At 37.6% G+C, this 15,636-nt stretch overlaps 3 protein-coding genes across 4 annotated transcripts in view; 2 read left to right on the plus strand and 1 right to left on the minus strand.

The window, feature by feature from the left end:
* LOC116169370 (transient receptor potential-gamma protein) overlaps nt 1-15,636 on the minus strand; it is a 433,246-nt gene that overhangs the window by 228,104 nt on the left and 189,506 nt on the right. The window lies entirely within an intron of this gene.
* On the plus strand, nt 5,445-6,066 carry LOC116169393. The gene is made up of 2 exons (XM_031485480.1): nt 5,445-5,585; nt 5,639-6,066. Exons 1-2 carry the CDS (start codon nt 5,526-5,528, stop codon nt 5,993-5,995), a joined length of 417 nt encoding a protein of 138 aa, XP_031341340.1. The 5' UTR covers nt 5,445-5,525; the 3' UTR covers nt 5,996-6,066.
* Nucleotides 13,112-13,864, plus strand: LOC116169394. The gene is made up of 2 exons (XM_031485481.1): nt 13,112-13,328; nt 13,425-13,864. The coding sequence occupies exons 1-2, from the start codon at nt 13,287-13,289 to the stop codon at nt 13,791-13,793; spliced, it is 411 nt and encodes a 136-aa protein (XP_031341341.1). The 5' UTR covers nt 13,112-13,286; the 3' UTR covers nt 13,794-13,864.

A 15,636-nucleotide genomic window follows, 5' to 3' on the forward strand; every position in this document is an offset into this window, starting at 1 on the left:
ACATATGCGAAGTAACTCTTTGTAATTGTATTGCTTTATTCACAGTTTCGTTATATAAGACAGGCAATGGTAGAATTTTCTTTGCCTTCTGCTACAGAAAACGTTCTTGGGACATGATTCTTGGAGTCAGGAATCGTTAGGTATCAATAAAATTGCATCTTGTTCTGTGAAATCCGTTACAGTCATTTTACAACGTTCGCTCCGACGGCAAGCTCCAGCCACTCCAAGGACGAGAGCAACCTGTAATTAAATTATGCTTATTTATGATTTAAAAATACAATAAGAAATTCACAAAACTTCATCATTACAAATGTTTCATCAGGCGCTTCTCTCAAAAACTTAGCGATTTGTTCTCTTATGAAAACGCTCCTTTCCGAAACGCTGCTTAGACTTTTGGGGGTAGCAATTCATGCGAAACCGCATTAGCCATTTCCGCAACGTCCGGCGGGGTGCACATACCTTCTTCATCTTCAGTTTCGTCAAAATCTATCTTAACACTTCTTCACTACGCCACAAATTGTTTGACTTAAATTTACGATTTTTCAAACAATTATGTTTTGTCATGGCAACCGGCTTACTGGATCATTTACAATTGAAACATCCAACTACGATCAGACTATACGATTTTTTGTCGTTATTTGGCTAGTTGAAATTTCTAATTTCTAGAGAAGAATTTTTCACTTTCGTAGAAAAAATAGTATGAAACACGCATGCCGAAACGGTCATTGAAAAACTCGTATAATAGGAACACTCGCTGGCGCTCGTGTTCCTACATTTATACTCGTTTTTCAATAATACCGTTTCTGCACTTGTATTTCAATGTACTATTTCCGCTACTTCCCTAATCGGAAAATAGTTTTACTCATGATTACAGCTACGGTATAAAGACTAGCTGAATCGTCCGCCATATTGGAGTCAAACCAGGGTAAAATAACATGAAATTGTAAGACAAAACAGTGATTTTTAATCTTAAACAAATAAATACTTTATTCTTGACAGAATGAAGGTTGCATCGTTCTATTTTTCACGTTCAATAATATACACTCAAATATGTACACGATGTTAGTTATTTTCCACAAATAAACAACCAGTTCATTTATATATTTTTCTTATTCAGAAAAACTAAGCAAACGAACAAATTCTCTCTCGTGATAACCATATTTTTCCCCCACTTATAACTCATCACAAAATGTACCAAAAACCATAGAATAGTTAAATGCGCGAACGCCATTTCAATGTGAATTTTAAAAGTTTTTAACTATCGATCACTTCTGACCTTTCGTCTTCTTGGAAGATTGTGTACTGTCACAGGGGACATAATAATCTTGCAAAGGGCGTGGCCTCCCCCTAACGTTCCGTGGCACCCGCGTCCTTAAAATCGGTGCCATCATCGTCGTCGGTTACTGAGTTTCGGTAAACCTTCACCTGGGATACATGTGCTGTCGTTGAAAAGTTTCGCACGCCCTCTGCATCAATATTTCGTACTCGGTTGCTGTCGTTTCCCAAGACTTCGGCTACTACGACTACGTATGACTCCTTGTACTTACGTTGGGTTTTTACAGGTTCTCCTGTGTGCTTTGGTGGGTCCCTCATATACACGATATCACCTACTCGAAACCCTTCATGCTCGTAATGTTTCCTGTCGTACCTCTCGTTGTATTTTCGTTGCTCCGCCGTGACCCTTTCCAGAATTTGGTTAGGAACGTTCCCAGGATTCTGTGGCTAGTCGTCAATTATCGTTAATTCCCTGATCGTTTCGAACGTTTTCGGGTAACAGGTGACAAATTGCCATACCACGATGGAAACCGAACTTTGCAAGAGCATATTGCATGAAAGGGGGATTTTCCGTCGTTCTTTCAAAAAGCTACCACTACAATTTGCGTAAGGATGGTGGGTTTCTTAACTGACAAGTACTATACTCTTTCAAAAAGGAGTACCTGTACCTCAAAATGGGGCGGACGTGCACTTTTTCATGCACAATGAAGCACTTACGATTGGCACAAACATTTCGTTGGTGCTTCCAAAAGTGGTGTGAAGTTGGCTCGGAAAAAGCGGCTACCCTGTTGTACCCCAAATAGAGGTGTGTTTAAATATTATTATTGTAAATCCTTGTGGGTAGATTTACATACACAAAGATAGTTACTCTTGTGCATGCAAAACACCATTAGGGGTAACAGTTACAAAGACATACTAACTATCCTTATAAGGGGTGTCGCCCATTTACAAAAAATTAATAAATGAAATATTGGTGTTGTTTTTTTATTTCCCGCGCGTTTTGACGGAAAGACATGTTTTGAAGCACCAGGAATGAAACAAAATCTCGACGATGTCGGTCTGTCTGCCTGTACTCTCATTTCCGACTAAACGGGTGAACCGATTGGAACTAAACTTGGTACACATATTCTTAGACATGAAAGAAATAGCTGAAAAGCTTTTGGGCAGAATGCACATGGGCAGGTGTGTAGGTGGTACGTGTGCTATCCACAGCAAATTTTTTTAGTTTGAATTTAAATAATAAGATCCATTGCAATTGCAACCTATACGAATGCTCGTTACTTGTGTGCACGTCATCAGTTATCCACCGGTCTGTGTTACCAGTTTTCCTGTTTTTTACTTTATCAGTCACAAGGGCCAACAGCACTAAGATTTTTCGAGATTTTCAAATGTAATGTTAAACTAATTAAGTTCTCCTTATTTATCATTTAGATACAAGTTCATTACTTGCAAAAACACTACATTTTGTGCAATATAGTCCGATATGTATGTGCAAATATTGTTGCATGATTTAAACTCTGAAGCAACTTTTGTTTATTAAAGATGGATTTTGCAATTTACAGATAGGTATTCAGTCATGCTCGCAGCTTAATTAGCCTACAACATGTCGCAAATCTGCTACATTGAACTAAATAATATATAATACAATTTTTGGTTTATAGCTCGACTTATACACCAAATAAGGGAGACTTCCTTTTAGACTACTTTTGGAAGCATACAGTGTAAACTTGAATGCCTTAGGGAAGAATGTCGTGAGAAGGATTCATGTTGTATCTGGCAAAGATCGACTTCTCCGTATTGATAACTGAGAAGGGAAACCCGGACACCTCCTGCATGTTCCATTCACCAATTCTTTCGTATCAACCGCCGATTAACTTCGAACGCTTTCTCATAATCATTCGAAAGGGGAAGAACCATCTTTCGCATCTTCCATAGACCAGCGCTTAACTTCAAACGCCTTTGTCGTATCAATCGCTGCTTAGCATCCACCGCCTTATAGCCTAGAGAGGGGAAGCGAATAAATTGCTGCCCATCTGTAAATAAAGTACCTACACATGAAATATGTAAAACATCTAGCGAACTACTTACTATAATAGGTACTATTGTGGTATAAGCCGGCCCGTGTGGCTCAGTTCAGTTAAAGCTGGACTGTGGTGCTAAGGCTCCCTGGTTCGAATCCGGGTTCGGGTATGGACATTTGTAAATGTGTAATGAGTTGGGTTGGTAGAGCAGCCTTGTCTGAAATCCCGCCCACTCAAAATTAAAGGCAAATTAACATAAAAATAAATAATTTGAAACACATGTCTAGTTGTACAACATTCTGTAATGTTTATTAAACCGTGGAAAAATAACATAACCTCTCAAGAAATTGAACTCAGGAATGTTAATGTTACGCACACTTTAACCAACTTAATAGTAATCATGCAATTCGGAGTAATATAATATAACCTCACATTTCGACGGAATGAACTGACGAATTTAGGATTGTCCCGCAATTTTTATTGTTGAAAAAACCGGATGAAGGTGCCCTCTAGCCTTGTTAGTAATTTCATGATCGTACGTGGGGAACTTATTAGCGTCACGTAACTCAGGGCCGTTTTAATAAATATGAGTGGTGAAACCAAAGAATTAACTGCTAGGTAGTAACCTAATCGATCATAATAGTGTCTTTGACTATTGTATCTCAGGGGATATTAAAACACACTTCCACAATTTTGTCTTTTAAAGATTCTATAGTTTCGCAAAAAGAAGTCGTTTGGAGCCAAATATCGCGAGCGACCACCTTTAGTAGAAGAATCCTTGGTTCAAATTTGGCGGCGACCGGTCACTGGAGTAAAAAATTAATAGTGCCGGGAAATTGCCCGGAAATTATTATTTGGGGGTTTTCGCGCTCGTTGCGTTCATATCCGCCCTTTAAATTGCTCGGCGATGCTTAGGGAATGCAATACCGGGATATCGGGATACCGCACATAAATGGAGCGGGATCCCGTGGGATTTGCGGGATTGAGGAATTTGTCGACCAACGGGACGTCGGGACGATTCTGTTTACTTTATTAATGAAACGCATAACGAAGAAGTTATTTTCAAAATAATCGTTAAACTTTTTTTCGTTAGAAATTTATTATGATTTTTGTGAAACTTTTTGTGCTTTACAGGTAAGGTTTTTTTGAGTTTTAAGTTAGGCTGAAGATACTTTTCTGTTGAACATTGTGATAATTAGCAATTTATTTAAATACAGAAGTTAACCGCACAAAATTACTTATTTGGCAATTTATTTAAAATTTTGCGGGGTCCCGCAAATACCGGGATCCCGCGGGATTAACATCTAACGATCCCGCAAATACCGGGATTGAGATTTTGCTGCGGGATTGCATTCCCTGGCGATGTTCAAAGTTGCGACGGGAGTGCAGTGGAGTGAAAAATTATTGTTCTGTAATAATACACACAAAAAAACCCCAGTAACGATTTCCGAGCAATTCGGAACGGTTAATTTTTCACCCTACTGCACCCCCGGCATCCTGTAGCGCTCCAACTCCAGTATTGCTGGGCAGTTTTGAGGGTATATCTCTGGACTTGGCGACCACGAAAATCCGCTAGTAACGATTTCCAAACGATTTCTCCAGCTTGTCATATAATGTTTATGACCTCGAATTTTTACACCCCTTACCCAATTTTCAAAAACTGGTTAAACCAATATTGTACTACATTTTTCTTCGTCCCTATTTTTCTGAACTGCCAAAAACGCGTTTCGATGCGAACTGATTACAAACATGTACAACTGTCGACAAAGAGTAGGTAACTAATGTTTTCTCTCGTTTTCGGGCATAATCGTTCTAATCTCCCTTTTTGTGTATTTCTAATTATCGATCACAGGTCAGATACCATGTTGAAATTAGTGTGAACTTTATCAAAACGTTGTTAGCTAGGGAAGGCTAATAAATATGAAACGGTTGCTGATCCCAAGTACAGCAAATGCACCTCTCTAAATTCACATAGATTGCTTGAGTAGGTGCATCATTATTTCATTATGTCTACAATTTGATTAGGGTTGAATAGCTCAAGAGTTTTATTTGCATCCCCCTTAGCCACCTGCAAAACCTCTTATCGTTTCTGTTTCACAAAGAATTTCAGGTCAAAGAACAAAAATTGAGTGTAATGAACCATAACAACTTCCTGTAAAACTCGTTGCTGCACTTCATTAAGATATGGAATCCAATATAAGCCGATGACACGCAGAAATAGATAGTTTAATGTATACGAAGATGTTTAAAACAACCTTTTTGGTCGCAACTCTTGTGGTGGTTTTTCAAGTAAGTACCACTTAAACTACTCGCCAAATTTTACCTAACTCCTTACATTTTAGACATGCAATTCCGAAGAACCCATTATGTGTGATACACTCCCGCCAGCTAGTAACGAAGTTATTATTTCGAAAAGTTTAACGCTCGATAAAGAAGTTATATTTTGTAACTGGAAAAAGCACATGTTGATCGACGTCGACGAGGAACGAATTAATTTTGAAGCTTTAAAAGACTTGATAAGAAATGCGCCAATAGAAGATGAAAAACCGGGACAATCTATCATAATTTTGATTATGAAATACATTTTTTTGGATAAGGTAGCGTATTGTGAACAGCTCAACCTGAGAGGGGATACATTTGTTGATACTGTTGTCATGGTTCAAAAATGTTTACAAGAATCTGAAAGTAACTCTTCTTAGCATCCCTTATTGATGTTTTCCCGATTTTTATAATTATTAGATATGTATAAATAAAGTCTTTTATTACGTCACTCCTTAATTTGTTATTACTGATTGGGCGTATTTTGTCTGATTTTATCGATCAATAGCTTGAATACAATCAAAAAGTGAACTTTATTCTGATTGATGTTTATAATTAAAAATCGAAAATATAATATTCTGGACTCTTGAACATGTATCTCACAATAAAATTAGTGCAAACAATACAATCTTTGACACCTATTGGTTGAAATGTGCGGAAATGTACCTATCGGGTTTGTTTCGTCGACCGACAGTAGCATGTTGTCACCTCTACGTTATCCCAACGTCTTAACATTATTTACAATGCTTTTACCCTGTAAGAATGTAGGAAACCAAATTTTGACAACCCCTTAAAGGCTGGTACTGCAACTTATTTTTCGAGTGGTTGAACGTGTATGTAATGGGGTCATCCCGCCTTCATTTTTTATTTCTGATCCACAAAGTACATTAAAAATAAAAAGACCCGTGTGTCCTCAATTTTTATTTTCGAGTAAAATAAACCCAAAATAAATTATTGAAAAGCTGTGTTTTTAGTCCGAATTTGAAACGCTTCAGACTAAATACGTCACAAACCTACAACCCATCACGTAGAAGTGAGCTGGCAACCTTACGCGAGGGTCTGACGTTTGTAACATTTGACGTTTTGAGAGGGATGTTTAACTGCATCTAGCCACAGCCGTCTATAATTACAAGCCGTGCTGAGAATTATGGCAACACTGCATGGTAGGCCGATTTCCTAATTCAACTTGACAGATTTCAGGTGTATTTTATGTGTTTTGGGTGTAACATTCCTATTTACCTGTTTTAACAAAGCGAGATTGCGACAATTTGTGTTACTCCGTGCGGAATGAACAGAAATTATTATTCAGGTAAGTTGCTAAACGAAATATATCGATTTGTTGTCATAAGTCATAACCTCTAAAGCAGGCTACTCCTTAGTGGGCCCTTTACAAGCACTTGTATTTGTTCAAAGTACCTGTACAAGCTCAAATATGACCTACACACTACGTGGTACGTAAGCACGGTAAGTGTTTATCGTGAAAGAATACAATAATTATTTTATTAGTTGATATTTCAGATATTCTAGCACGGACATGTCAAGTCGATTTTCTGAAGGAACCTTCCGACTTATTCCCAGGAGTACACGGTACGGGAATTTAAAGTCTACGGGGCTCCCCTCTTTAAAAGCTTCGTACATAGACCCACTGGAGTAGCGACTGGCTTAAAATCTGCCATTCCGAATCACACCTGGTCGTTGATAAAACTTCGCTGATGCACAGCGATTTACTGTCCTTTTGCCGAAATTAAGTGCCTAAGCGTGTGCTTCATCTCGACCTCTTTCGACAGAAGTTCACCAATTTCGGAGATCTCGATGGAAAACACGTCATTATGATGCAGTTACCAATTTACAGCGTTCCGAATTTTAACGTCAAATAAAAATGTTATTATCTACTTTTGTAAATAAATAAAATATATGTACAATTGTAAGCTGCTTAAGTATCTTTCTTCTGTATTAAATTAAAACCACCAAGGCGAAGCACAGGAGAGAGGAAAAATGCAATTTTTCAAGAGCAACAAGACGCCATTAAAATTATATCGGCCCACCGATTGACTTTCGGACAACGTTGCCAAACTTCTCAGCATGGCTTGTAATTATAGACGGCTATGATCTAGCACGAAAGTGACAAGTGCCTATGACAGATGACGCAAGTTATAAATGCCATTCTCCTACAATATTGCCAAGTCGTTATGTCATCTGAATGGTTCTAGGAGCTGATTGGTCGGGCTTATTACGTCACAGACCCGCCACAATCATATCGTTTTGAATAAACCTTTAAAACCGCACATGTTCATTATTTTTTTGCTAATCAGCCTCTATTTTTAAATAAACTTTTACTGTCCAAAAAAATATTTTATGGTTTCAGGTACACGCTTATTAAATTAGAACTGCGGAATTCAACTATACTGTAAACCCCCATTCAAATTCTGTTTCTGATAATAATAAAAATAACTCGTAAGTTGGGGAGTAGGTGCAGACTTAATTTGGAACATGGTTTGTATGGTCTCTTACAAAGATATCTACATTTGTCGATTTCTTTATAATTGATCTATAAGAATTACTTCAGTATTCAATACAAAATAAATTGCACTGTCCGTATTCTAGTGTTTATGAAAGTATTCAGCAGCACAATTGCGCCGCCTTATTGCATAGGTTCAACTTTTGGCGACTCCGCAATGCAGTGGCTCATAGCTTGCAGGATCTTGTCTTCCAGTTCAACCCCTTCATCTAACTTTAACCTTGCGATTATGTACTTTGGCAAGCGAGTATTATCGACGTTAATTTCCCAATCCTTTAGTCAATATGTCAAGTCTTTGCATTAAACAAGCGTAGAAAATGGAAAAATCTTTATCGTCTTCTGGAAAAGTCTCCATATTCCATATGCACGTAATATGTTCTTCATCCAACTCATTTTCTCGAATACAGTGCGAACAGGAGATTTCTAGTGCTCGTGTAGCCACAAAAGGCTCTGAAAAGGCCTAAATATCTTAATAATTATTGCTACTATATTATACTATAGTAACGGCACCTGAACATAGGTAATAAAAGAGACCAACAGCACCATTTTCATATTTATTGATGCAATACCTGTACTGCTTGTTACGATTAATGTTACACGCATTATATATAAATATACAGGGTGAATCAGAGCACCCGTCCCAGGCTTTTATCTTGGAATAGAGACGCCTTAGAGTTTTAGGAAAAAAATTTTCATTACCAAAGCCTACCTGAAGAATTTAATGGTAGTAGTCTCTATTTCCGGAATTAACCGGAAGTAGGCGTAACAGCACTCAACTTCAGAATTTCAAATGGAACCCTAGGTCTTGTGTGGTATCGTTGGATAGGTATTTTGAAAACAAACAACTTTTGTAGGAAACATTTTTTTTTGTAAAAAGTGTTATTTACGAAATAAAATTAATAAATATGTTATTTACGAAATAAAAATAAATAAATAAAAAAGCTGACTTAAAACCAAATGATTCCTGCTGTTCCCGGCTACTGCGATTTAATTCAAGTGTTTTTGTTTGAAAAGGTAAGACAGATATTGTTTTGTGTAAATAGCAACGTAGTTTTTTGTCATTATTACGACAGGTAATAGTAACTTTACACCTGCATTTTAATGTTAAATTTACATTATTTGTTTAAATTTTTCTTCCATACACACATGTGCAAAGGGTTTTTTATTGTAACAACATGGTATTTTCAAACCGCGAAGGTTTCGATATGCTGATGGTGTTGGGTGAGTGTCGTCAAAATTATAGAGCAGCTGAGAGATTATACGCTGAGCGATACCCTCAGCGACCCGTTCAGTCGAGGAAAGTGTTTCAACGCCTCGCTGATCGAGTTAAGATGACTGGTGAGGTACAACCGAAACACAATAAGAATCGGCGCATCGGACGGTATGTACAGGATGAAAGAGCGCCTGATATCCTTGCCGCTGTTGCTCTGGACCCACACGTTTCAACCAGGAGACTTGCAATCGACGCTGGGATGAGTCAAATGACAGCTTGGAGGATTTTAAATGGCAACAAATTATATCCATATCATGTTAATTTACATCAGGCACTTGGAGGACAAGATTTTCAGAGACGGTTAGATTTTTGCGAATGGTTATTGAACCAAAACCAAAACTTCCATCACAAAATTCTCTGGACCGATGAAGCAACGTTTAAAAGCAGTGGCGATGTTAATATTCACAACGCTCACTATTGGTCTCGTGAAAACCCGCATTGGCTACGTGAAGTGGATAACCAGAATGTTTGGAGTCTTAATACCTGGTGCGGCATTTTAGGAGGCCGAATTATTGGTCCGCATTTCTTTGACGGCCATTTAAACGGGGCCGTGTACAACGATTTTCTGGAGAACATCCTCTATGACCTTCTAGACAACGTCCCAATTGCAATACGTGCAGAGATGTGGCTGCAACAAGACGGTTGCCCAGCACATTTTTCGAGAGTATCTCGCCAAACTGCCAATCGTCTCTTTCCTAATCGCTGGATGGGAAGAGGAGGTCCGTTTCCTTGGCCAGCTCGTTCCCCTGACCTGACACCACTTGACTTCTTCCTCTGGGGACGAGTCAAAGATATTGTTTATCAACAGCGCCCAACCACGAGGGAGAATATGAAGGAAAGAATTCGAAACGCATGCCGTTTGCTCAATGAAAATGAGGTGCTTAGGGCAGTCGACAACGTCCGACTTCGGCTACAAAACTGCATCAATCAAAATGGAAGACATTTTGAACATATTAATTAATATTTATTTCGTAAATAACACTTTTTACAAAAAAAAATGTTTCCTACAAAAGTTGTTTGTTTTCAAAATACCTATCCAACGATACCACACAAGACCTAGGGTTCCATTTGAAATTCTGAAGTTGAGTGCTGTTACGCCTACTTCCGGTTAATTCCGGAAATAGAGACTACTACCATTAAATTCTTCAGGTAGGCTTTGGTAATGAAAATTTTTTTCCTAAAACTCTAAGGCGTCTCTATTCCAAGATAAAAGCCTGGGACGGGTGCTCTGATTCACCTATATCCTTATTCTTGTCGATGAACTCTTCTATTTTGAATTTCTTATTTAAATAAAAAAGACCAGTGATTTGGATGAAATAAATTAAAAAAAAAAAATAAATAAATAAATATTGAATTTCATCCAAATCGCTGGTCTTTTTTATTTATATATCATTATACCTACTATCACATTCAGATAGCCACTAGGGTTAGAGGTTGCAATTTGATATAAAAGAGAGATATTTTTTATGGAGTATGAAGGTACCAGGAAGTTGGAATAAATTGTAAGCTACTCAAAGACGTTACAGGAATCGTTCTGCGTATGAATAACAAGGGGAATGAAGGATATATGCTATGCATTTGCGGTTTATATTCATTTTATGGTAAAAGTACCAATTTTCGCATCGCAAGAATAAGAAGGGGTTTTATTTTTCCAATGTTCTGTCTTTATTATGGAAAAAATTGAAAACTAATACGGTTGATTGGCGTAAAAAATTTTTTTCTACAAAAAACCTTAATACATTTTTGCTCTAAAATAATTTGGAGAACCAATAATCGCATGTTATGAATTTTACATTGAAATCCCTATGATGCGTTACGCAAGTCACCACCCGGTATAAAAAGGGGGTTGGTCCTATAATTACGAGCCGAGTGAATTATAAAGGTGAGTGGAATAGAAAAAGTTTAGTGTCAAAATTCATCGAAAAAGAAGCAACACTGTAATAAAGAAGACGTGCTTCGGTTTCATTGTCGGCATCAAAAAACCTCCCATTCGTAAATGAACATTTGATTAATCCAACGCTTTGTTATTACCCGCCTGAGAATTATTAACACCAGCTTGGGTTGGGAAGATATCAAGTAAAATTGGGGAAAGCATTATACAAAGCCCCGTTGCCAAAACTACCCCAAGAAATATACGAAAAGAGGTGAGAGCGGTGCAGTAAATTTACGTAGAATTGCGAAGTTTGGTTGACACAGCACCCATCCTGAAATTAGAGCTAAGAATCATATGGCCGCAAACAGTAATAAAGGTATCTATTATTTTTCTTTATCTACGTTCTGCATGTGAACTAGAAGTACCTATATAGACATAATCATTGAATTGTCTAGATATGGTTTCTTTTGTCTTTTTAGCGTGGTTATAATAAAATGCTTAATCAATTAGTTTAATAAAAATGGTTAAATGTTTTTATGACGGAGTTTGGGTACAAAATAATTTAATGCAGAAGTGCATAGCATGGTACCTGAAAAATGTACCAAACATGATTTACTTACATCGCATATTTCGCTCTCAGGCATTGAATATCCTTGTAACATAACCGACAGTGGGGCTCAGTGGTAGAGCGTTGGGCTACAAAGCCGGGAGGTTGGGTGTTCGAACCTGGTCTGAGATGAATTTTTCATTTGTGGCAGAGATGGGGATTTCCTTAGATCAGTTTCGAGCATTCTGTCAGCTCCTCCGAATTAGGTTTTCCTGCAGTTTCCTAATTCGTAAAGTAAATACCGGAGTATAGAACAACTTAAGACCTTCTGCAGGGGACCTTTTGGCCGCTTAACGACAGTTTTGCCAGAAACGCTGGAACAGATCAATTTTAGTTTTGAAGCGAATATCTAAATTCAATAATAACGGGCGATCAAACATCGGTGGCGGTCGAGTCGCCTTTGAAAGTTTAAGTTAAGTTCGATTTCCCATGTAAACAATAATTCCAAAGATGACTCTATAGCAACTCATTTTTGATCGCATAGTTTGCGTAACTTTAACTCTGAGAAGGGGATGAATTGCACCCCAAAAATTTCAAATGGGACGGGTTGGTCAACGTTAGATAGCTTCAAAAGAATGTTCATTCTGTATTCAGTACTGTTTTTATTTTTCAAATCGGATCAGTAGGTCTAGAGAAATCTCGATTTAAATGGATTTGCAGCGCTGTTTTAAATGTAGGCGTTATAGTAGTAGAGGATAGCTTGTGTCCGAAAGTAGCATCTGGCACAGGAGCATAAGTGCTATAATTAAAAAAATAAATAACAAGTCAAAATTTAGGGTGTAATTTTCAGGGTTGAATTTACGTAAATAATATTATTTAATTAAGATGTACCACTAAAAACTAAAATTGATGTGTTTGAAAGTTTCGGGCAAAACTGGTGTACCGGCCAAAATTGGCATTGACTGTTATCAATGGTCCATCCTGTATCTGAATTCTATATTATAGCGCATATAAATTCGAGCCGTTATTAAAAGTGGGCAGCACTCAAATAATTTGAGTTAAAGAAGGATGTTGCCTAAATTACTTAACGACTTGAGGTTATACTCCAGCACCGAAACGCCTTATCTAAAGTTAAATCAAAATCGCCAGATTCAGCGCGCAAGTCAGCATGAATTGTGATTCATTTTTTGAACTTTTGCCACATTATCACTAGCCACACACGCATTTGATATACATTTGTAAAAAAATCTATACAACAACGTGTGTGAAAGCGGCGGCGTGCCACGAACGTTTCTGCTGATTGTTTCGACCTATAAAGTAAACATTTAGCTTATTTATAACAGATAAGCTCAAGCTAGAGTTCAATCTAAGTGAGGATCAGTATTAACTGTGTTAGTTCACGTCTTCACGTTACAATGCAATTTAATTTTAATTAACTGGTTGATTCCAAATTTGCCGTTATGTATCTGGTATTAATTGGGACGGTACTTCTTATTACACATGTAAGTAAAACGATATCATTGGAAGCCATACTATCAATCTTATTTGCCCTATTTTCCGTTAGATATTTGTTCATTCAGCCAATTGCCATGTTTCAGACTACAGTCTACGGTCTTCCCTTAAATGAAAAAGAACGAGCTTGCGCAGAAAAACACAATTTGAGTACAAAAAACATCGAAATGTGGAACATCGAGCCCCTTATTCCAGAAGACAACGTCGAAATGCTGGAGTACATGAGCTGCTACTGGAAGAATTTGGGATATCTTACGGAAGATGGAGAAATTGATTTTGTGAAATTGGGCGACGTCGTGCACGCTGATTTAAACGCTAGGTTTCATGCGGAATTTGGGCATATCGTGGCGTTTATTATGGACAATTGTAAACAAACCGTACACGGCGAGACAGACGGTTTGAGGGCTGTGAAAATGTGGAATTGTTTAAATGTTTATACCGAAAACTTATTTTAGTTTATAAGTCGAAAGTGTTTATATGCTATGCATATTTATTTAATTTACAAATTATCTATATTTATTCTTGTGATCTGGTTATTACTTTGATCCTAATTGTAACAATTGATTTACAACGTTGTGCATAAAGTATGTTTCAACGCAATTAAATGAGTAAACAAAGTGTCACATGTGCGATGTTGGTAATAATTCAGCTTTTGAATGTTGCCATTTGTGTCTCCACCATCGGTAATTTGGAATGGAAGGCTTCTTTTGCTACCATCACTACGTGAAACTGTAATAGACACCGGTTGAAAAACAAGAGAAGTGATGCAACATATGTATGGAAGGAAAATGGAACTATTGTAAAGGGAGAGTATCTCTTGGTCCTAATCCTAACACACAACGTTGATGTATCAAATCAGTCCAGATGTGGGCGCGTACATATCTTAGAAAGAAAATGATAAGTGGAAGGGATTAAAATCTGAGCTTCTTCTTTGACGACGCTACTACCAATCTGGCTGTAGAATATGCTAGATATTGTATAGGGTAGTATTTAGCACATCAGGAAATTGTAAGATCTTGACAGATTTGGACATTTGGCTTCAAAAATGCCTTGCGTTTCATTAAATCTATCTGGATATGCCATTTACTAGTGGCACAATCAGGCCACATTCACCAACTTCATCTTTTGCTTTGAGTTCAAGATTTCTGCCCCCTCGTCCATTCTTGTTCATGCTGATATCTTTAGGATTTAAAATGAATCGGAGTGAAGAGGGGGATTTGTTGTACTTCGCATTGTGAAAATGCTGCCTGCAAAGTTTGCTGTGAGGCATTTTCTTCTTTGGAACTTACATTCGGGATTATAAGATTGACTAACAGTTGACTTGTTGGTTCCCTTCAGACACTCACGTCCATAGTCTTCCAACAGTTGACATTTTCTTGGTTTCATGGTACACCTCACATTCCCTTTGGCCTTGGACAGATAGCAAAAATCGCCTAACGTAACCTTGCCTATTCCTATAGTCGATTCGCTTCCCCGAAATGTACTTCGCCACAATTGACATAAAACCCTCTATCACATTGCAGGTGGTATCAGTAATGAGTCTTGGCGACCGATTTGTAAGGCGATCAAAACATTCCTGGAGATCTTTGTGAAGGTTATCACCACCTCCCTGACTGACATAAGGCTGTATGTACGTTTCTGTGTAAAATCTTTTGTCACTTAAGTTATTTTTCTATATTATTTACCATTAAACTTATGTTCCCCTAAAATGTGAGGCATGACATTGTAAATATCTTCTGAGGTAGTGACAGCAGATGTTTCGTAAGTTCAAATCTTCATTATCTGTATTTTTGCAGTTGTATGTTCTTGTGTCTTCCAAACCTATCAGAATTCACAATGCTATTTAATTTTTTATATGAAGGATTTAAAGGGTCATATCGGTTTTTTTCTCTCCAATAATTTTCTTGTGTTTTTTAGGGTAGGATGTGTTCTGCATGATGTTGTGTATCTTCTAGTTCAGACCCCTTACAGCAGGCGTGGGCAACCCACGGTCCGCCGATAAGTTTTGTCCGGCCCGCTAACATAATTCAGAGTTAATACTTCATAGCGCCCACAAGTTACATTTAAAATTCTAATTAATTAATTAATATGATTATGTTACACGTGCAGCATCTAGTGGGCGCGATCCGAAGTTTCCAAGACGTTTGAAAACCTAGTTAAAGATGCATTTCTTGTTCAGAGATATCGCCAGGTATTTTCCAGAATTTTTCTCGCGATAGCGGGTGGGGTATACAACGACACGTTTTTGAGATTAAGCAACCTTTTTAAGCCATATAATGCAACAAATCTTAAGAGCAT

Source organism: Photinus pyralis, unplaced genomic scaffold, assembly GCF_008802855.1.
Source record: "Photinus pyralis isolate 1611_PpyrPB1 unplaced genomic scaffold, Ppyr1.3 Ppyr1.4_LG4, whole genome shotgun sequence".
NCBI lineage: Eukaryota > Metazoa > Arthropoda > Insecta > Coleoptera > Lampyridae > Photinus > Photinus pyralis.

Excerpts from the sequence above, each read along its gene's own strand:
- LOC116169393 (XM_031485480.1), top strand. The coding sequence starts at position 5,526 with ATGTATACGAAGATGTTTAAAACAACCTTTTTGGTCGCAACTCTTGTG. Across the intron at positions 5,586-5,638 it reads CTCTTGTGGTGGTTTTTCAA|ACATGCAATTCCGAAGAACC; the intron begins GTAAGTACCACT and ends CTTACATTTTAG.
- LOC116169394 (XM_031485481.1), top strand. The coding sequence starts at position 13,287 with ATGTATCTGGTATTAATTGGGACGGTACTTCTTATTACACAT. Across the intron at positions 13,329-13,424 it reads CGGTACTTCTTATTACACAT|ACTACAGTCTACGGTCTTCC; the intron begins GTAAGTAAAACG and ends GCCATGTTTCAG.